The sequence below is a fragment of the Corythoichthys intestinalis genome, chromosome 5 (genome assembly GCF_030265065.1).
Source record: "Corythoichthys intestinalis isolate RoL2023-P3 chromosome 5, ASM3026506v1, whole genome shotgun sequence".
Classification (NCBI taxonomy): domain Eukaryota; kingdom Metazoa; phylum Chordata; class Actinopteri; order Syngnathiformes; family Syngnathidae; genus Corythoichthys; species Corythoichthys intestinalis.
The window spans coordinates 22,248,732-22,272,081 of NC_080399.1; the positions used below are offsets into that span (position 1 = coordinate 22,248,732).

Consider the following 23,350-nt stretch of genomic DNA (forward strand, 5'->3'; position numbering starts at 1 on the left):
AGGGTGGTTACGGTGGGACAGTAACATGTTTAAAACGTGTTCTTTTTTTTCTTTCTTTTTTTTCCTTTTCCAAACAACACTTGTTTTTCGGTATCAGATCAGGATTCGGCAGATTCTCAAAATCAGGTGACTCGGACTCGGTGCAAAAATATGTGATCGGGACATCCCTACAAAATACATGGTTTATATAATCCTCCCCACAATCTTTGCAGCTCTTTTACAATAGTGATACCTCACAGCAGTGGTTCTCAAACATGTCACACCATATCACACCTCCCATTAAATGCTTAGCTTTCAAAGTACTGTAACAATTCATTAAAAAAAAAAAAAAATAATAATAATATTACTATAATACTACAATGTAACGTTTTTCACAGTTTGAACATTAATCATGCATCTATGTATGTATGAATGAAAGAATGAATGAATTTATTGTCATTGTTATCATCATCAGAATCATTGACAGTTACAGAGTGTGGGATAGTTTGGCCAGAAAGGAGAAACATTGACACAGACTACGGAATAATTTGCCCGAAAAAGACGATGACAGACAAAGGAAGACGGGAAAAAAGCAAATGCTTATCGATAGCCGTCCCCCAACAGCCCGGGACGCACAGTCTACTCTAGTATGTTTGTGTTAAATAGTCCTTTTTTTTTTTTTTAATCATATATCTTTCAAAAAGTCATTGATTGCCATGGCATTTCGCAATATTGTCAATTTGAGTAGGTTCATTGGATAGGTTGATTTCCAAGTTGGTGTAGGGAGGGAGGGATGTATGTGCAGTATGTATATAAAATTATGGCCAAATGAAAGTTTTGCCAACACATTATACTGTATATAAATATATGAGGAGGATGTTAAAATAATTTTTATTTATTATTATTTTTTTTTATACTTAAAATATTTTAATTAATTTTCCATGTTTAACTTTATTTCATATAACAAAAAATGACATTTTTATTCATACATTCATTTGCAAGGCACAATAACACAAACAACCATTCACGGACACAATCGTACCTACGGACAATTTGGAGTGTTCAATCAGCCTACCACGCATGTTTTTGGGATGTGGGAGGAAACTGGAGGCCCCGGAGAAAACCCACGCAGGCACGAAAGAACATGCAGTCTCCACACGAGGGCCGGAGGGATTGAACCTTTGACCTCAGAACTGTGAGGCGGACGTGCTAACCACTCATCCATCGTGCTGCTGGTTTCGCATTTTGAGCTACAGCTAAATTTAGAATTTTTTGTATTAATACTATTTTTGTGTACTTAAAGGGGTTAAAGCAAAAAGCATTGTGGGCTTACAGAAATACTTGAAAACAGTAATAATAGAATAGAATAGAATAGAATAGAATAGCCCTTTATTATCATTATACAGTTGAAAAATGTAATTCAAAAATACCATTAAAAGTAAGAATTTCTTAAATTAAAAAATATCAGAAAAATAAAAAGAAATGGAAGTAGGAAGAATTAATTAAAAATAAAAAATGAGAAGATCATATATGAAATATATGAGGAGGAATTTATAATACTTTTTTTAAAATTTAATTTTATGTCGTACTAAAAAAAATTTTACGATATTTTTATTTGAGGATTTCCCATTTTTAGCACAGCTAAATTTTGTATTTTATTATTAATACTATTAATAAATGCACTGCATTACTACTTAAAAAGAAAAAATGCAGTGTACGAGATGTAAAAATCATACTGTGTTGGATTAAAAAAGAAAACTAACATTACGCAGTCAGAAACATTTAACACTGAACAGAAATCCTGGAAGAAAAATGTGAACAGGATGACTGTGCATAAATGATTAATTAAAAACGTGTTACACACAGTAAATTGAATACTACTTAATTTAATTCAAATTGAATACTTAGTTAAATAAATCTTGATAAACAATCCATTGTTAAACACTAAATTCAAACACACTAATAGGTAAATGATCCGAAAGTAACCCTAAATCAACCAATATGGGGTTAATGATGAGATAATTTCATGCCTTCATCGCTCCTCACTTCGCCACTGCATTAAGTACCACTAGAGGGAGCCCACGTACTACTTGTTGAACTACAATATTTTTCTAAGACTCACTGAACTGACTGAAGTGGGTAAAAAACACTAACTTTCAATTCGATTAAAATGTCAACATCTACATAAATCAATTAGTATTGCGGGGTTTTCATTTTCCTCAGATCTGGTCTACGCACCCTTTTTTATGCTCAAATACTTTTCCAACAAGGACGTAGGTTTGCATAGGGACGGTAGAGAGATAACACTACCAACTTTTCAGGATGCTCAAATTGCCCCCACCAACTTTTAAGAAACCTTATTTGCATTTAATAATGAGTTCAGTTAAATAGGTATTTAAATTGCCTTCCCATATGTTGTAAGGGTACAATTGACCTTACCATTATTAAGTGTTAATATTATTATTATTTTCATTATGTTCAGACTTATATTTACCCCTTATTCACTTGCTGAATGTGCTAGACCATTTTAATCAACCAAACTCACGTTTGATTGGCTGATGACTTGTCCCCCCCCCCACACACACACACACTGACCTGACGAAAATACAACATGTCGCCAACATGCCGCCTCATTCGCCCCCTTCAAAGAGGAGGGATATTAGAAGGTTTTTTTCAGCCAGCAGCAGCCACTTTAAGTAATGTAAAAAGATGTCAATGTTATGGAGGTGAGGAACACACCACTAATTTTGCTACTGAAATTTTTCTACAATCTGCATCAGAGTTTGCATAACATTAAACTGTGTGAATTTGCTAACCTGCAAAACTTGAGTAGGAAGCTGCTTAGAGAGAAGTGTCCTACACTTTTGTATGTATTTTCTGCTGTTAACGTAAATTAAACTGTGAGAAATGTACTGAACCGAGGTTTACCCCCTTATACCCAATTTTCATTTTTGATTTGTTTTTGTGGCCTTAAAGCAACACTTGGTAGCTTTTCAGTTTTGGTCGATTTTAGCGACGCTGGTGGCCAAAAGCAGTAGTTTTTGGAAGACTGTGTTTCCCAAGAGGATGAGCATGAGCGCATTGTGTCTTCCTATGAGGGGCGTAACAGAAAATAATTGAGAAGCACTGGTATAAGTCAATACGGATTTATTTTACAATGATCAGTGAGCCTATCAATTAATTAGGTTCATATTCGTGAGAAATGTAGCCCTGACCCCCGTTTACCCAATCTGTTTGGACTTATTAATGTCCTGTCCCCAGCAAAAAGTGTACATGCATGTTATGCTGTTATATCGTCCCTACCAATGTTGAACCCAAACCTACACCTTTGCAGTTTCCAATATGTTTAAATATGTAAAAATAAGAAAAAAATGTCAAAGCAGTTCCCTGTCCTCCTAATAAAGGCTTATAATAAGGCAGTACTTACTTGAAGACAGCAATGAGTAGGTTGACAAGGAGAATATTGGCCACGAGAAGGTAACAGGCCATAATTGCAGGTGTGAGCCAGGCGCCAGGAATACACGGCGGCAACTTCTTTCCATCTTCATCATACAAATGCTCACCACATGGAGCTATCAAGACAAGCAGCGGAATACTTATTACTAGCACTCTCATTAAAATTGAACTGAGTCTGAAGAGCTACTCACGGTTGATTTCCATTGCATAGACTGGAAAGGAAAGTTCACAGGGACACAGTGAAGGCATTAAAATCAATCAATTGGATTTGCACATCATCCTTCTGTCATAATGAAGCCAGTGTCCAAGTAAGAGTGGACTTGTCTCAAGTTTGCCAGTTAGCAAAACAAACAAAAAAAATAATTTGGCAAAGATAATGTCCTCACTATGACAGGAGAGCTATGATCCAAATAACTTGAGGCAGATGATCATGTCTTTGAGAGTACTATGCAATTTCTGTTTACGAAAAAACAATCACAAATGAGTGAATATTAAAATATGTCCTTGTAATAAGATACACTTAGTCATAAAAAGGTCCCAATTAGGTCTCATAGGTGCACCTGATGTTGTGGCCAGGGTGCACAATGTAGGATTTGCACTTCAATTATTCATGAAATGGCCAGAGGTGGGTAGTAACGTGTTACATGTACTTCGTTACTTGAGAAACTTTTTGAGAAAAATGTACTTCTACGTATAGCTTTACTGAGCTATACTTTTTACTTTTACTTGAGTAGATTTGTGAAGAAAAAACGCTACTCTTACTCTGCTACTTTGGGCTACACAAGAGTCGTTATATTTTTCCTCTGTATTCTACATATTTAGTCAGTAATTGAAATTAAAATGGATGGATTTTTTTTTTTTTTTGCCAAGTAGCTGTAGCAGCTGTAGTAGTAGCATGTAGCTCTAACGATTTCACCAATGAGACGTTGCAACAATAATCACGTGACTCCATTATACCAATGAGACGCAAGCTTGCCGTTCTATCTTCACGTCAGCCTGTTCAATTATGTGGTGTCTTTAAAGCACAGTAAAAAAGGAAGTATTTGATATAGAACGCTGCTCTCGACGTGTCTCGAAAGCACAGATTTTAACCTCTATCGCAGTATTTATTTGGCACCAATTGACCACAGAAAACCGGAGACATAATCCTTTGAATTTCAAAATAGTAATTATGAAGTAACTCTTCACTATTTAAACTAGGAACTATTTTCTCCACCAGAGGGCACTCATGCTCTTTGGACAAATAATGCTTCATTTATATAATTTTTTTCCTCCTGTCTGAATTCAATGATTTTTTTTGTATTACTTTGGCTTAATGTGGTTATTGTACTGTATCATTATAACAACAATTCATATAGATAACTTTGCGCTCAGAAAAAAAATACCATTGTTTAAAAAAAAAAACAATCCAACAATAATGTAAGCAGTTGCTCACAATGTTACTCATCACTTGAGTATACTGCATTTTTGGATGACTACTTTTACTTGAGTAATATTATTTTAAAGTAACGCTACTCTTGAGTAAATTTTTGGCTACTCTACCCACCTCTGGAAATGGCCATTAAATAAGCACGTTTTTTTTTTTTTTTTAAGAAATACTGGAAGTACTTCTAAAATGTTTCTCAATATTTTCCCATTCTAAAAGACGATTTGCGACCCGCAAATTTGTTTTTGCTTTGATCCTGTGTTCATCATCAGCCAATCACATGACCAGCTTCCAGTCTTCGTAAAGGTTGCTACAACTCTGTAAGCCCAGTAAACTAAGGACGCGCCAACTTTGACAAACAGTCTGAATTATGTCTACATGTCTACTGGAGCAAAAAAAAAAAAAAAGTTGTTACGAATCTCAGAGGAAGAAAATATAGACAAATATATAGATACGCTGAAGTTGCATGGCTTCTCCTCTACAGGTGATGTACATTTGAGTTTTACTACATTAATGTATGTAAAATGTGATTTGGACTATGAACAAATTTGGCGTGGTGGTACTACGTTTTAGCATGTGGATCCATGGACCGGGGCAAGGATTATGTCTTTACGCGTGTACATATTTGGTCAGTAATTGAAATTAAAATGGATGGAGAAATTAAATCACCTTTGTTGATGCTCTCAGTTGCCACGTTTACATGGAGCCAAATATTCCAATTACAATCGGAATATTTGTTCAAACCGAATAAATGTGTTCCATATAAACACCTCATTCGGAATGAACAGGCCCAAACCGAATGGAATTTCATTCCGATTCACAGGGGTGGAATATTCCTTTTCCCAAACCGATTAGAAGTAAAATTATATCATGTAAACAGGGAAGCGGAATGGTGTCTGGTTGCGTCCTTTCTGCACATGCTCAGTACTGACGTGGTGACGTCACTTGGTGACGTAAGTAACGTCACTTGCAACATGGCTTCCAAGCACACGCACAGCGCACCCACACAACTTTTTAAATGAACGGCGTATCATTCTGAAGTTTTGTTTCCACTCGAAAAGTTACAACAGCAGCTGATCTGACGATCGATCTCCATGTTTTGCAACGTGACGCTTTGTTTTGATTAATCTGCGCACGTCAGACGGCAGTTGTCAAACGTCCTTTTGGAATAAAGGCAGACACATGTAAACGCTGGATCGGAATAGATGAAGTGACATGTAAACAGCTGATCTGAAATTTCCATTCGGAATGATTTGAATCGGTATGAATAAAAGTCAGCATGTAAACGTGGCTAATGCGTTACCAAATTATATATTTCTTTGCAAGTGTGCTTATACACTGAGAAAAGTATCCCTTCCTTACTTCGGTCATGGTGACATAAACTAACTTGGACCTCATATCACAGCTCTTTTAAACCTTGTGTACCAACTTAGCTCAGCTGGAGCATGCGCATACTGATATATATATTTTTTAAGTTACATATGCTGTATGTTCACATGAAAATTGCTTACGTCTGTATTTAGTTTTTTGTTAACCATTCTGGCACTCCGAAGGGGGAGGGCATTTTATACTAGTCAACACATGTAGTCCCCGGTTTACGAACGAGTTCCGTTTCTGTGCTGGCAATGTAACCCGGATTTCCGCGTAAGTCGGAATCAAGCCTTTAAATATCTCAAAACACCCCCTAAATTAAAAAATAACTATCCAAAAATATGTATTATACGTCATTTTACTGTCCTTGCCAAGACGTTGGAGCTCCAGTCCTAGCTAAAAAGTAAGCTAAACTCTAAAATGTCAGACGTCCGTGTGGTTTGCTTACTTTATTTAGCTGCTCATGACATCAATACTTGCAGAATTAAACTAAAATAAAATGAAATTCAATCAGACTGATCTTTAATAACAGCAATTCAAATTTGCGCTGACAAGTAGCTGTTGATACAGCAATAACAAACGATTAGCATGTATCAGTTAGCGTCCGCACATCATCAAAAACAAGCACATAAGCTAACCCTAAGTATTCGATCACAATTGAAAACGCACAATAAACAGTACAAAAGGGGTTATATACAAACGTCGCCTCTGCTTCATAAGCAACAAATGTGCGCACATGCTGTCATCTATCACTCAGCTGACAGCTACTCTGTGTTAGTGGGGGTGTGTGTGTGCTTGTGTGTAAGGTGGGCAGTGCACGTCTGTACATGCGATCGCTTCCTGTTCTACGCTTCCTCCGCCAAAATAATAGCATGCATCACAGAACAAAAGTCAACATTTAAAAAAATAACAAACAACGAGACTCAGGTGTTGTAAAGTCAAAATCATGTAAGTCGGGTCCGTCGTAACCCGGGGGCTACCTGTATTTTTAACTAGTTACAGTACCATTTTAAAGAGGTCCCCATTAGGTCACATAGGTGCACCTGATGTTGTGGCCAGTAAGTGTACATTTTCAAACAAGCGTAATCAAAACATCACAGAATAAACAAACATGTGATCATCTGCCCAGAATCAGGAAACAGAATCTTACTATGAATTCTAGTCTTACGGTCTATCGAGTCGGCAAAAACCTCTCCATAGATCATCCAGTAGGGCATATAGAAAATGTTCCGAGCCAGACGCCACGTGGGCTCCTCATCAGGGTGAAGGATGGCTTGGCGGGCCACCCCGAAGCTCATGAGCACCACCAACATGATGACCACAAAGTACATCATATCGATCATCTGAGAGACACAGGAATCAACGTCATGAGCGGGAAGCGCTATGCAGTTGATCGTCTTGTCCGCACGTACCATCTTTCCAATCATCATCACGTAGGGTCCCAAGTATTTGTTGACTCCAAAGATGTCCAGGACTCGGATGTACCAGAAGATGATGTCTATGCAGTAAATGACTCTCCCGTAGCCCATGTAAGGCTCTCTCTGCAGCCTCAGCATTAGACCGAGGAGGAAGGTGGAGATGGCCACCAAGTCGGTGATATTCCAGTACTCCTCCAGCCACACGCTGATCTTCTGTTTTAGCTTGCCAGGCTCGGACATCAATATCTGAAAATCAGAGAGCGCTCACTCAATTCTTGTTATTTTTAAGCGAAGTACAGAAATCATTTTCTAATAAATTATGACGAATTTATCACCATAATCATGAAGTCATGGGGGAAACAATACAGTATTGGATCACCCTTGTTTCTTATTCATTTTACAGTAAATGACTGGTACATTGTTCGGACAAATATGTACAATGATGACAAGAACAGATAATCATCATAGTTTAATGATGTCTGTATGGCTTTATTCGGAGACTATAAACCGCAGGATTGTCAAACTTGGTGAGAGAGTGTATCATGGCCAGAGGAAGAACAAGTTTATATTTTTTAAACAATTGGTCAACAAATAATATATAATAAAAATCAGACACAAATAATTGCTTCTATCCCGACCACCAAGCATTGGAATTGTCATGGGAACCAACTGGCCCCCATTAATTGAAAGATGCAGTACCAGTCCACATTGATTAATAGTACTTTATATTTGCGATAAGTGATTGGTACGGAAAAAAATGGCCTCAAATTAACCGATATCGGTCAAAAAACACATTGGCTGCCAATGATGGCAATAAACGCATAGGTGGAGTTTGACTTTTGGGGCAGGGGGAGCACAACATGTTGAAAACCCCGAAACGCAGTGTCAGCAATAAAATTAACTTAAAAGAGTATTTATAATAATAAGTTGACAGTGAGTTTGTTTCCCATCATTCTTGAGGGGAATTCTAAATCAGGCTGCTTAGGCAATACTTTTCACCAAAATCGTCAACCATTGAATATGGTACGCCCCCCGGTGTCGTGCCAATGTAGATACCCCAGTCAAAAATTGTATCCCCTGAGCGGAGCCATATGGAGGTAGATTTATGTCTTTATTATTCAAACAAAAAGAAAAAGTTTCTTCAATAAAAAAAAAAGTTGCTTCAATCAAAATAAATATTTTCAATAAAAAGAAAATGTGTTTGAATGCAAAAATAAATTTGAAACTAAAAAAAAAATGCATGTGTAAGCTATTCTTTGATTTTTATTTATTTATTTATTTTTATTGAAGCAACTTTTTTGATTGAAGTAATGTTGATTTGTGTTTGGGCCACATTTTGGCGAGGACGTTTTTGTCTTTATTATTCAATCAAAAAATAAGTTGCTTCAAAAAGCATATATTTTCCAAAAGAAAAATCACTTCAATCAAAAAAAGAAAACAATTTCAATCATAGGAAACACACTTAATTGAACACTTAATTTTTCGTTGAAAAGGTTTTATTTGAGTGAAGCAATCCTTTTTGTGTTTGGGCCATATTATGGCTAGGACATTTGTGTCTAAATCATTCAATCCCCCCAAAAGTTGCTTCAATCAAAAAAAAATAAAAAATATTTTTTTCAATCAAAGAAAAAAATCATTTGAAAAATAAAATTGCCCTCCCCTATTTTTTTTTTTTGTGTGAAAATTATATGCATAGCAAATGACCGTCTAAGGTGCTAGTCACATGATCTGTTCGAAAAATAATTTTGACCCATTATAATAATAGATTTTTTTTCTCATTTCATTCATTTGTGTTGCAGTTTTATTGCTTTACAACTTTTATATATATAGGAAAGTCAATTTCATGCAATGATACTTTTCGGCCACCAGGGGGGCCCTGGCCCTTCCTTAAAATCTGCTTATGAATAAATGTCCATTCCATTATAACTGGGACTGTAACTTTCCCAGTTGAAATAATTTGGATGTCTAGTGCTGTCAATGGCACTGAAGCATGAACATTAAATCGACTCGATGATCTTTACCTGTCTGACTTTCTCACTACCGAGGGTAAGAATGTAAGCAATGACGGTCCACTCTTGTAAGGATGGCCATCGCTCCATCTTTACCAAGATGATGTAATTATACAACATCAGGTAACCTAGGTAGCATATCTATAAGAGAAATAACACAAAGTTTGTCTCTAAAGATATAATTGCTTGATTAGTTAAAGTGAGGAAGGTAAGTATTTAAACACCCTGCGATTTTGCAAGTTTTCACTCAGAAATGATGGGCGGGTTTGAAATTTTCATGGTAGGTGCTTGTCCACTGTGAGAGACAATCTAAAGAAAAAAATCCAAAAATCACATTGCGTGTTTTTTTTAACAATTTATTTGTATTATACTGCTGCAAATAAGTATTTGAACATCTGTCTATCAGCTGGAATTGTGAGCCTCAAAGACCTGTTTGTCATCTTTAAAAAGTCCCAACGAATAAGTGGAGTGGATTTGGACTTTTTGAGTCTGACTTTTTGACCTGTTTAAGGCAGTTAGCTGCATATAAGCACCTGTCCACCCCATACAATCAGGAAGACTCCAATTCTTAACATTGTCAAGACCAAAGAGATGTCAAAAGACACTAGAGACAGAATTGTAGACTTCTACAAGGCTGGACAGGGTTACGGGGCAATTGCCAAGCAGCTTTGTGATATAAGATCTGCCATTGGAGCAATTATTAGAAAATTGAAGAAGCTAAACATGACTGTGAATCTCCCTCGGATTGGGACTCCATGCAATATCTACCTCGTAGGGTTTCAATGATCCTAAGAATGGTGAGGAATCAGCCAAGACCTACACAGGAGGAGCTGGTCACTGACCTGAAAGGAGCTGGGACCACCATTTCCAAGATTATTGTTAAGAAACTAAGACGTCATGGTTTAAAATCATGCATGGCACGCAAGGTTCCCTGCCTAAACCAGCACGTGTCCAGGCCCGTTTTAAGTTTGCCAATGACCATTTGGATGATGCAGAAGAGTCATGGGAGAAAGTCATGGGTTCATATGAGATCAAAATGGAACTTTTTGGTCTTAATTGCACTCATAGTGTTTGGAGGAAGAAGAATGATGAGTACAATCCCAAGAACACCATCCCTACTGTGAAGCATAGGGGTGGTAGCATCATACTTTTGGGGTATTTTTCTGCACATGGGACTGGATGACTGCAATGTATTAAGGAGAGGATGACCAGGTCTATGTATTGTGAGATTTAGGGGAATAACCTTCTTCCCTGAGTTAGAGCATTGAAAATGGGTCGTGACTGGGTCTTCCAACATGACAATGGCCCGAAGCAGACAGCCAGAGTAACCAAGGAGTGGCTACGTAAAAAGCATATCAAGGTTCTGGAGGGGTCTCCAGACCTAAACCCAAAGCAAAATCTTTGAACGAAGCTCAAACTCTGTGTTTCTCAGTGACAGCCCAGAAACCTGATTGATCTAGAGAAGATCTGTATGGAGCAATGGTGCAAAATCCCAGCTGGAGTCTGCTCAAACCTGGTGAAAAGTTACAGGAAACGTTTGACCTCTGCAATTGTAATCAAATGCTACTGTACCCAATATTAACAATGATTTTCTCAGGTTTGAAATACTTATTTGCAGCAGTATAATACAAATAAATTTATTAAATCAATCATACACTGTGATTTTGGGATTTTTTTTGTTTAGATTGTCTCACACAGTGGACAAGCACCTACCATGAAAATTTCGAACCCGCCCATCATAAGAGGGAGAACTTGCAAAATCGCAGGGTGCTCAAATACTTATTTTCCTCACCGTAATTAACAAGTGCAAACACTTCATCCAAAAACAGTGCACTTACAAATGTTTCCGGCGAGAACTTACTGTGTTGAACCAAAATTTGGTGAAGGGTGCATCATAAAATTCAAATAATCTTTTGCCAATTGGGATTTTGCGGACATTGGCATTGCCTTCCTCTTCATCCCCCTTCCGGGAAGTGGCGTCATTGGGGTCCTTGAACACACAATACCAGGGCATTTTCATGTAACGGGACCATGTGCGGGGCATTACGTTAAACTTATTCAATGCCATTGAAGGATTTCTGGATCTATACTCAGTAAATATGATGTAACACATAGCAGAAAGCATTTGAACAAATAATTGTCTTGAGCAAGACCTTGCTGGACTTTGTGTCCTCATCTTTGTCTTTCCCCTCTTCTTTGCCTGCAGGTGCAATGTAGGCCACGTCATCTCCGAGACGGAAATCCAGCAGAAGAATTAGTGGTGGAAAGATGATTCCCAAAATGACCTAATGATTAAAAATACAATTCAGATTAGAAAGATTCATATTTTATTTACTGCAAGTATCTCACAGGAGCACCTTCAGGCCAGGGTTCTTTCCGATCCTCAAGCATCCCATCCACATGTCTGTGAGCAACATCTGGCTGCAGGTATGGGCAATGAAGTCTCGTTGCTTGGCGGCTACGGCCAGCTTCAGACAGGTGGAGTTGCTCCAATTCACCAGCTCGTAGGTCAAAAGTTTCATGGCGACTTGCTCGTCGTGCTTGTAAGACTGGTCGAGAAGTTCGTATGCCAGCTGACCAAACTCTCTATGAGCAATAAGCACAGAAATATTTAACAAATTCTATTGATCCATTAGAACAGTGGTGTCCAAACTATGGTCCGTGGGCTGACGTTTTTATTGGCCCACAGAAAATTATAAAAATATACTTGACTACACAACACGCTTAAATTCGGCTTACATTCTGTTGCACTTCTTGTTTTAATACTAGATTGAGCTACTCACTTAAAAAGTGCCTCTCCTTTGGCTCAAAGGTAAAAAACTGACAAAATATTAAAATAATGTTAACTTTGTAAAATTTCAGTATTTTGTTTTATATAAATGAACTTATATAGAAAAAATAATTGACATTTACTCCGTTACATTTACTTGGGTGACTTTTTGTGGAAAATGTACTTTTTAGAGTACCACGCAATACTTTTTACTTTTACTTGAAAAGATTTGTGATGAAGAAACAGTACTCTTACTCTACTATTTTGGGCTACACTAGAGTCGTTACATTTTTCCTCTTTGTACATAGTGACTTTATTTTTGCCAGAGATGCCGACAGTCTCATGCTGCATTGGAGGAAGGTGGGAAGTCAGACTTATCCCACTCGGATGGTACCAGTTGCGACCTCAAAGCGTTCCAAATGAATATAATTTTTTATTTTATTTTTTTTTGCCATAGAGAGCAGCATATCCTCACGCAAAGTCAGTAAAAATAATAGTGTTACATGGTAGTTGATTGACTAAATGAATTTAATAATAAATACATACAGATACATTTTTATAATCATGTAATTTATGTTTTACCATTAAAGGTCTGCTTTCGACGGGCCGCACCATTTTGTTGACGTCAGATTGAAGCAACTCGTGAAGTCAGGGTACTTTTTTTCCCCCTAATTTTGCGACTAGGATCTCCCAGTTCGAGTGGCGTTCCAAGTTTTCTTGGTTGGAGGTTGGAAAACTCTTGACTTCCTACCTTCCTCGAATGCAGCATCAGTTTCACCGATGAGACGTCACAACAATAACCTCATGAGTCCATTATAACAATGAGAGGTAACAATGTTTTGTCTCCATTAGAGGGCACTCATGCTCTTTCAGCGGGTGATTTTTCATAGTGTAGTTCTGGTCTGAATTTGATCAATTTTGTGTCATCTTTTTGGCCTAATATGGTCATGTAATAGGTCATAGTACAGTGTGATTATACATTTCATATAGATGAAACTGTGCTGAGAAAAGAATATACCATTATTTAAAAAAAATCTGACATTGTAAGCAGTCACAATGTTACTCATTACTTGAGTATTTTTTTCAACGAATACTTTTTTCCTTGTACTTGAGTACATTTTTGGATGACGACTTAATTTTACTTGAGCAATATTCTTTAGAAGTAAGTAAGTAAGAAGTTACTCTTACTTGAGTGAAATGTTTGGCTACTCTACCCACCTCTGAATGTGATACTCACCCAGCTCTGAATGTGATAAATTCAGATGTTTTGGTTGAGATGAGATTTTATCTTTTGTTGTTTCTGAGCATTTTCTCTTTGTTCTGCAACGTTTCAGTTGTATGCGTGTATTAGGGGTTTAACGGTACACATTTTGTGGTCATGGTTCGGTTCATTTTCGGTACAGTAAGAAAACAAAATGCAAAATATAAATGTGCTAGTTGTATGTTACACACTTTTGTGCTTTCAACAATAAGAACAGTAGCCTATACAAAGCTAGAATTCTGCTCAAAAAGTAGCGGGTATTTAAAGATAATAATCCAACAACAATTTGCCTTTCAGACCCCGCGTATTGGTCAGCTTTCTTTCTGAAAGAAAGAAGAAAGAAGTTCTGTGCTAAAGAGAAAAGCAGTCCCAATGACAAAGATTTTTTTAACATGTATTTTACAAATGAAATGCATCAATGATTTTTGTTTTTCTTATGAACGGTTTTCAAAAGCTTCATTGGTGGATTTTCTCAAGTTAAAGCGCCACACAGAAATTAATAAATTTAATTGTGTAAGCAGGATCTGTGTATTATTCTTATTATTTGATAACAGGTGTTTTGGCTCATTTCAATTTATTTTATTAAAATGGGCTATTATTTATTTTATTATGTGTTTGTATTTTACAAATGTGATGTAGTATTCATTTATATTGTATATTTTATGTTGTATAACTTTAGTTCCTATGTTAATATTAGTTCCTACTTGTTTTATTGTGATAGGAGGGTTTTGTATTGAACACGGGGCCATATTGGTTATTATTATAGCAGAGAAGACAACTGTAAATCAACAAAGACAAGTCAACTGCGCCCCGATCTACCACTCAAGAGATCTGATGGACTCAAAAAGTGGGTTACGATTGCATATTAGTTTGAAAATCGACCGGATCCACCGTATTTTTACACGAGTGACTTCCGGTCTGCCCGATCTGCTAGCTAGTAGTATTGATGCAGGAGGGCCGCGTCTCGCGTCAAATAATAAACGCTGCCATTCTTTTCGCGTCCATCGCGTTGAGCCGCTTCTGGGACGTGTCTAACACGCGGCTGCACTGCGACTGGTGCGCATTGGCTGATTGACTTTAACGGCCGCGTTTCACTGTGTTCTCGCGGCAGCCACGTTGTCGCACCGTTGACGTTTCTTACTGTCCTACCACATTGGTCCTCATTATAGTAGAGAAGACGGAGTAAATATAATCTACACAAAGAAACTTTAACCCGATCGACTCACAGCCTCGAAAAGTAAGGGTTACAATACGTCAGAAACTCATTCGGTACGCCTCCGTTCCGAACCGAGCACCAAGTACCGAAACGGTTCAGTACGAATACATGTACCATTACATATATAATCCTTATAGGTCTGGAATATTTTGTTGCATGTATCCCTTAATTTATTCACTGCCATTGACAGTTATAGACATCAAGTCGATTTGAAGTGGGAAAGCTGGTACTCATGTTTCACTGCCATTGAAGGCGATAAACGTCCAGTCCAATTTGAATGGGGGTCTGGCGGTATTTTGACGTCTATCACTGTCATTGGCAGCCAAAGAGTTAATATTTAAAAATAAAAATGAATATTTGATTTTTCTGGGAAAAAAAATGCAGACAAAAAAGTTTAGACACCCCTGCATTACAGTTTTATGAGAGCACTAACTTGGAATTGTTCTCCAAGTCTTGGGAGATGTCGTCCACTAGCTCGCTCTCTGAGCACTCGTGGGCCATGGCCTTGAAGAGTTTGCATGCCACCAGTGCCTTGGCCATCGCCTCTTCTCCCCGCTGCCACAGAAAGAGCGACATCTTTTGCCGCTTCATCAGCACCGCCCACAGCATCAGCTCGTGGAAAGGATACTTGAAGCGACACACCTCTGGATCATCCACGTCAATCTCCACCTCTTCCTCCTTTTTCTTTTTCGCCTTTTTCTTGCCTTTAGGTCGAGGTTCGTCATCCTACCAAAATGAAAAATACAGATATCCTTTCATAATATTTGCATTTGGTTAAATCACTGGCCGCAAGATGGCTCACCTCCATCCCGAGAAGCTTGAGCGCTTTGGGCTGAGAGCACAGCATAAAACAGTCATTACAATCAGACAGACAAATTATTCCAAATAACCGGCGAGACATTTTTAATTCATTAAGCCCACGCGCACCCTTTTAAGTCCGTACAGAGTATTGTAGAGGTTGCGAAAAGCCTTTCTGGTATAATTACTCCTGTAAGCGCCACCCATGAGGTACTCCAGCACCAGGCCGATGTCAATCAAGGTGATCTGGTAATCAGGGGGAAGGTTTCCCTGCAAGGAAAGCAAAGTTTAGACCAAAAGATTATTCAAAAGAACATTAGACAGAAGCATTTATTACAGTGGCGGTTCTTGATTTTTCCTAAAACAGGGACCAAGAAGGGGCCCATGTAACCCTCAGGGGCCAGGTGTCGCTGCCATCTTAGCTTGTTTTGGTCAACAAGACAATATGCAGATTGTACTTTATGTGGTGGTAAAAACATCTTTTCATCATCAAAAACATCATTTCATTCATGCTTTGACGCTCACACTGCCGAGAACAGCCTCTCACTTAAACAATGAATGAGTTGCCACAGCACACTTAAGCCTGGGCTATGGCTAGTCTGTAACAAGCTTAACAATGATTAACACATTTGTGCCTTTGATTGTAGAGCTACCGAGTCCTCTCTGGCCAGATCAAAGCTACAAACCTGTCAATCATCGTTAGCCATAAGTACCAAACACCACTGCACTGGTGACCAAGAAAAACAGTTTGGTCGCACTGCTTAGCAGGGGGAGGGTGAGAGGCTGTGGCGCTGTACGAGCATGAAGCAGAAAAACAAGTTTGCGTATACAAAAATTAGGACTGTCAAACGATTAAAATTTTTAGTCAAGTTAATCACAACTTAAAAAATTGATCGTAATTAATCGCAATTCAAACCATCTCTAAAATATGCCATATTTTCCTGTAAATTATTGTTGGAATGGAAAGATAAGACACAAGGCGGATATATATATTCAACATACTGTACATAAGTATTGTATTTGTTTATTATAACAATAAATCAACAAGAACGCATTAACATTAACAATCTGTTAAATCTTCAGGGGCCATTCAAATTAGAGGTGGGTCCAGTACCACTGATTTATTACCTTTTTGACATCTCGTACTACGGCGTGCAGAGTATTCGCTGGGCCGAGTTTCTTGAATGAGAAAGTAGAGTGGTACACTGAGATGACTTGACCATGCTGCATGTTTTAAACAGCTACTTCAAGAAGAGTGTAAAATTACCGTATTGTACAGCTCCTCCAGTCTTGGAATAGTGAGGAAATGGTGAATATTTACACCATTCTCCAAAAGCAGCTTGACAAAGTCCACTCTGTCTAGTACCAGAGCATCCATCATGGCCTGTTCCAGAGAATTTACCTGACAAGTACAAAAAATAATATAAATTTGTTCATATTTACAAATGAATCAATCTTACGCAGGGGTGAAAGTGGCTAGAATTTCTTGCCGGAACTCCCCGACTTGAAGGTCGCCACGGAGCCAGAAATGTTATTTATTTATTTATTTTCTTTCATTTTTTTGGGGGGGGGTCAAACATCTTAAACCACTGAAATGCAAAGAAAACTGTTTTAGCAGTTATTTCTATAACACAAAAACTGATTTTCATTCAAAATTGTATTTTTTCAATGATTTGCAAAATAAGTTAACAAAAACAGCAATAACCCCAACCTTCATCTCCTAATTTTTATTTGCCCTCACATACTAAATGCCAAATCTCAATTTTAACTACTTAAGAACATAGGATATATATTAAAATTGAAGTTCATGTAAACATTTACATTTTTTTTAGGTAATAAAGCTATAAGTAACATACTTTCAGAAAAATAAGTACAAATGACTTATATTATGCAGAGTGAAATGGAATATATTTTGAAGATTGCGCAAACATAGACTTTTTTAAATCATAAGGAAATGAATAAGTAGCCTCACGTAAATGAACAAAAATAAGTCCAAAGTGCACATTGACATTAACAGCTAAGATGTTCTGAACCTCCGCATCAGAGCAAATAAAACTAAATATGATAAATAAGCCTCCTCAACTCTTTTGTTGCTCTTAAAGATTTGATCCATTTTAAGTTGCATTGCCCTTTTTTGTCGCATCAATTCAACAAGCTTTTTTTTTTTTTTTGCTGTTCCAAAAAACATCTGCATTTGAACCAATCAGAGCTAACCATCTCTGCTGATCACATTTCAGTATGTCAGTCAATTGAACGGATAAATGAGTCCCGGCGTTTTGCTTTACTGCGTGCATTCGCATTACGCTACACAAGCACTTTATTATGCTTGTTGTTAACATTTGTGTATGTAAATCTGATGTTGGTAGATTGTTTTCTTCTTGGAGCTGAAATGCATGTGAGGCAGCTTAGCATTTTTTTTTTTACGTAGCATTTTGACAGTTGCTGTCATATTTTCGGAATCAAAGCACCGTGTACCGGAAAAGCATTCCGGCCCTTAATCTTATACTGGAACTGCGTTCCTGACCGTTCTGGCCCACTTTCACCCCTGATCTTACGTGTATGTTTTACCCAACGAATGAGCTCCAACTTGCGTGGATCTGTTTCTTCTGGAGGTTCCGGTTTAGCCTTTCCTTTGCCCTTCCCCTTCTTTCCCCGGTTTTTGTTGCGAGGGGCGCTGGCAGGACTCTTCTGCTTTTCCTGGGCCGGGACAAGCGTGGTCGTCGTGCTAGCGATGGCACCGGCAGGCTAATTGGGCAAGAAAGACAAAACGAAATTCCATCATACTCGTACAGAATACACTGCATTACTTGAGGCACGACTCACAGGTAAATTATGTCCATAGACAAAGATGTGATTGCGAGCAATGTCCACTCGGTTCCAAGCCAGCGCCAAACTGAGCTGGTCGGCCGCGGAAGCGTTCGTGCCTGATGAGATACAAAAAAAGGGGGTACTGATGATCAAAGCAATGTGTGGTGTGCTGTTGCTTGTTATTTTGGTTGTGATAGTACCTTTTAACAAGGCCGTAAGAATGGCCATTTCTATATCTTGCTGACCCTCAGAACCCATTCGAAAAACGGTGATCTATTTGTAAGGAGGAAGCAAAGGCAGTTTGAAAAAAAAAAAAACGATGGATGCTGTGAGGAATATGGGAAGCAAATGACTTGATAGTGTGAATGGAATTGGGAGTTGCGGAGGAGTGGACCATTTTCAGGCAAGTTTGGCTTGTTTATTTAGATCTTTCTTTTGTTTGTACGTATTTAAGATTGTTCGTTGCTGTGTTTTGTAAACTTATCTTATTGAGTAGCTTTTAATTTCCACATGTTCTCAACTGCCCTTCCCTCGTCTTAACCAATCAGCTTTCAGCTATACTTCACATCTTGTTCAGGTGTTTCTCATTGTTTTATCATTTTATTTATAATTATTTTTTTTTCAATCATTTCAGTGTTGCTGTTATGTTGATGTCTTTGTGATTAATTTATCATCATACTTTTTTTTTTGTTACTTGATTACTATTAGTATTTTTTACCTCACGTCATGTTTTCAATTTTTTGTGAATGAACATTTTTTGACTACCTGCAACTCCACCATGCCTCCTCACTCCACTATGCTAACCCATCCATTTCTGGTACCGACTCGGTTCAGCATCCTTCACTAAAGAGAAAGTTATGAAAATCTACATTTTGGGACAAATAAACTCAAATGAGATATTGCACAAATGATTACTGTTACAAAGTATTAAACATAGTTATGGTAAACAAGAGTGCATATATTTTGCAACTGAAAATGGAATATTGCACACATAAACGTGTGATGCGACCATTGTTGATCACTATTAACGGTCCTATGCCTCACTGCCAATTTACATCGTCGCTTAAAATTAAAGAGATGCTGTCGGTCACATGAATGCACATCTACTCATTCATTTCCCGAGCCGCTTATCCTCACTAGGGTCATCACAGGGGATGAATGTACATTTTGAATTAAAAGAATTAAAGCAACACTTGGTAGGTTTCAGTTTTGGTTGGTTTTTACCGACGTTGGTGGACAAAAGCGGAAGTGTTTTTAAAGTACCCGTGACACAAAAAAAGCATGTTTATTTCATATAACACGTTGTATTTTATGCTCCTGCATGTAATGGACCACTTGGATGTGCGTGGAAGTGATCGATATATTTATTCAATTTTTGGAATCACGCGCCATGAAAATGAGTGACTTCCGGGTAGAATCTGGATTGAGGACGAAGGCGAATGTGATGTCAGCGGACTAATCATCTTCACATTACAGCCATTACTATGCAGGACTGTGGATTCAGCTGATTTTGCGGGTTAATTTGTTTATTTTTTGGGGTCTGGCCAGCCCAATGTGCTGCAGGCTTTTGTTGCTACAGCAGATTGGATTTCCAAAAGATCCTGTTCACCGCGAAGAATGGGCAAAAGAAGTCCGACAATCAAGAGACCATTGGACGGATGACGAAGTGAGTAAGCTACGTGTTTTATGTTATGTCAAATACTGGGATCATCGCAAAAGTTTTAATACGGAGGTGGCTTGCATTTTCTGGGTGACAATGTTCCCTGTTCACTGAGAAGGCCACTCAGCCGACGACTGACGGCTTGTCGCACACCATGGTTGCCAGCTGATAAAGGCATGCCCGCCCATAGAGCGCTATCCTCGGTTTGGGCCCGGAGAACCCCCCGCTCTTGTCTCCAGTTCTCGATTGGGTCGAGACTTAAGACCCCCCTCGGCCATCTTCACCTGCCCGCCTAGAAAGCGCTATACTCGGCTTGGGCAGCTACGCGCTCCAACGTCGGCCGGTTTGTCCACCAAGAATGTGTTTTCGGCGTTCATTCCCCTCTGCACCCACGGCGACGAGGACTGCCTGCCTGATGGGGCCGCAGCAGAATGACCAGCCAAAACTTTCTCGCTCCCAGGGACTGGCCAATCGGTGAAGACAATCAACCCCGCCGCCGTGTGCGCCGTGTGTGTCATGAGTCAGGGTAGTTTTTTTGGTGATTTTTCGTTTTCAAGGCGAGGAAAATACTTGGACGACCCGCTCGGTTCGGGTTAGCATGTCGCCTAGCCCGTTTTGTTTAAGCTCTTTCTTCCGTCTCTGAAGCCGGGGCAGGGAAATGACAAAAGCCGGACTAACAGGTGGCATAAAATACTATTCGGGAGGTTTAAGAAGTCCGCAGTTTTGACCATTATGCAGTAATTTAGCCCTGTCGCACCTCCAATATTTCATATTCTATTTAGCACAAGACTGTTATTTGTCATGACCATACAATATATTTAGTAAGTGGAGAAAATACTTAGATATAAAGAATATTCTGTAAAAATTTTGCTCTCTGTAGCATTTTCCTCGTTCTGAATCTTCCCCAATGGGCTGAATTCTAATTGAGCGGAAATCGTTACTCTGCCGATGTCATCACCCAGATGTAGGCGCTAAATTCACATTATTATGCTATTTAAGATTTGTCGTAAAATCATCGATCAAAAATAGATCTCCCGGTCGCCTGCAGATGGATTAAACAACATTTTTGTTTCCAGCGGCTTTGTGAAGGATGAGAAGTAATAATGTAAAGAATCCAGTTGTGGCTAAATAATAGCATATGACGGTTAGCAATGGTGTGGCTTAGTGTGTGTGTGTGGGGGGGGGGGGGGGGGCACAGCAGCTAATGTTTGATCTGTATATCCTGGTAGCCTTCATTTTTTTTCATTCTCAGACAAAACTTTTTGTTGCTCTGCCATCTTTACAGACTTCACGCTAAAGTGTTCGCATCAACTTTTGTTATTATAATGAATGTGGAAAGGGGCGTATGACGTAGAGCACTTAGGACATTTGTAGTTTTTTATGTTACTGCCACCCTCTTCAAAGTTAGTGTCGGTGAAAGTGATACAGACCCCCTCGAAATATAAAAGAGGTGTCATCCAACTAGTAATCAGTTGACATATTATGACAAATATTATGAAAATATTCTATAAAGGTTGAAAAACTGACCTATTGTTGCTTTAAAGTGAGATGAAAATTTGAAATTGGTAAGGAAGTAAAAAAAAAAGTTTATTAGTATGTCCCAAATTTTGAAAATTTTCTGTAACTTTGGTGAATATTGCAAAGTGTAACATCACTTAACATTCTATTTTTTTAGCCAGCTGCTCACTGGGGATCCATTTAGGATAAAGAGATTATGTTACAGCAGACAGTGATTCACCTTTCGTTCGCTTTTGAACTAAGAGCATAAAAAGCTCAAATTCTGGTGTCACATTGTCTGGGTCAAAATTAATAGTCATTAAAAAACAAGTGCTTATTGTGGTGGTGATCTATTGGTTAAAAAACAAAAAAGTATGTTTAAGTTGCTTATCTGGGTGTGTGAGGGCATTAGGCGGTCTAATACATGAGTGTTAGAGGATGCATGCGCTCTGTTGATACAGTATGATAGCACTCTGGGCTGAGAGGAACTCGAATGAGGATTACGAAGATGGATCTTCCATCTGTGAAGTGTAGTGCATGCTTACTGCAACTGAATGAGGCAAGAGCCAGCCCTAAGTGGTGTGCTTGTATCTTTCCCATCCAAATGTATGGAGTGTGCAGATTAAACTAATCACATGACTTTATTCCAAATGATGGCGTTTCAATGAATCAACAAGCAGACACTTTGGAAAAACACTTTTGGGATTAAAAGACTTTTTTACTCTTAGCACTTATGCATGTCTTCACAGTGTAGTGTCACTGATGGTCGCCACTTTGCAACCTTTGGCTTGATGGATGAGGATGATGATAAAGCGGCGGATTATTCCACGTTCCACACATGAGCATGGCGAGGAGGAAAAATGACAAGCAGGTGGTGGGGATTATGTTGATTCAATATGTTAATTGAAAAAATACACATGAGCGGATGAATGAGCATGGAGTCCAAATGCTTGAAATATATGTTTATTGAGGCACACATCAGTTTCACAAAACATATTTAACACATTTTGAACTGTTGACCTTACTCACCAGTTCCCGCTTCTTCATACACTCCATCACCATGAGTAGGATTTGCTGCGACTGGCTTTTGCTGTAGTTGAACGTTTTCTGAATGGTCACCAAAAGTTGATCTCGCACATCGTCGCTAACCAACCTGGAAGAAAATGTAACCTGTTAAAGTAGATTTTTTATTATCATCATTATAGCTTCTGACACTGTTAACACTAAAGTATTGTTGGGCATTTTGTTCCCTTGCGTTACTAGAGTGGTATCCAAACTGCGGCACAGGGGCCATTTGTGGCCAGGCGTCTATGTTCTCGCACTCATGACAAATACAAAACGTTCTGGCAAATACTAGCACTAGTTTTTATTATGAATACATTGATTTATTGTATAAAACTTTTATAGATGTTCAAAAACAAGGCAACTATTATCTTACTCTTGCCTCACTGTGCTGCACTGGTGTCCAAATCGAGGTCCAGGAGCCATTTGTGGCCCGGCGTCTATGTTATTGCAGCTTGTGAAAAATATTAACACTACGGCTTGTGCTACCACTAGTTACTAATGGTTATAATATTACATAGATTTTAGATAAAAAAATTTACAGATTTGCAAACACATAAGGTTACTACATTGATCCCTTGTTTTTCGCAATTAATTGGGACCAGAACCCGCCGTGATA

The 23,350-nt window shown here is 38.4% G+C and overlaps 1 protein-coding gene across 3 annotated transcripts in view; it reads right to left on the reverse strand.

Annotated features, from left to right (window-relative positions):
* Positions 1–23,350, reverse strand: part of LOC130916776 (transient receptor potential cation channel subfamily M member 1) — an 87,259-nt gene that overhangs the window by 8,062 nt on the left and 55,847 nt on the right. For all 3 annotated transcript variants that reach the window (XM_057837743.1, XM_057837744.1, XM_057837742.1), the window contains 17 exons: positions 22,699–22,822; positions 18,713–18,785; positions 18,528–18,628; positions 18,273–18,449; positions 16,972–17,106; positions 16,833–16,883; positions 15,834–15,974; positions 15,709–15,738; positions 15,340–15,632; positions 12,017–12,245; positions 11,813–11,944; positions 11,521–11,649; positions 9,672–9,800; positions 7,645–7,896; positions 7,401–7,575; positions 3,627–3,647; positions 3,407–3,551 (listed from right to left, as the gene is read on the reverse strand). In XM_057837743.1, coding sequence (XP_057693726.1) covers positions 3,407–3,551; positions 3,627–3,647; positions 7,401–7,575; positions 7,645–7,896; positions 9,672–9,800; positions 11,521–11,649; positions 11,813–11,944; positions 12,017–12,245; positions 15,340–15,632; positions 15,709–15,738; positions 15,834–15,974; positions 16,833–16,883; positions 16,972–17,106; positions 18,273–18,449; positions 18,528–18,628; positions 18,713–18,785; positions 22,699–22,822 — 2,337 coding nt within the window. The remainder of the gene's footprint in view (positions 1–3,406; positions 3,552–3,626; positions 3,648–7,400; positions 7,576–7,644; positions 7,897–9,671; positions 9,801–11,520; positions 11,650–11,812; positions 11,945–12,016; positions 12,246–15,339; positions 15,633–15,708; positions 15,739–15,833; positions 15,975–16,832; positions 16,884–16,971; positions 17,107–18,272; positions 18,450–18,527; positions 18,629–18,712; positions 18,786–22,698; positions 22,823–23,350) is intronic.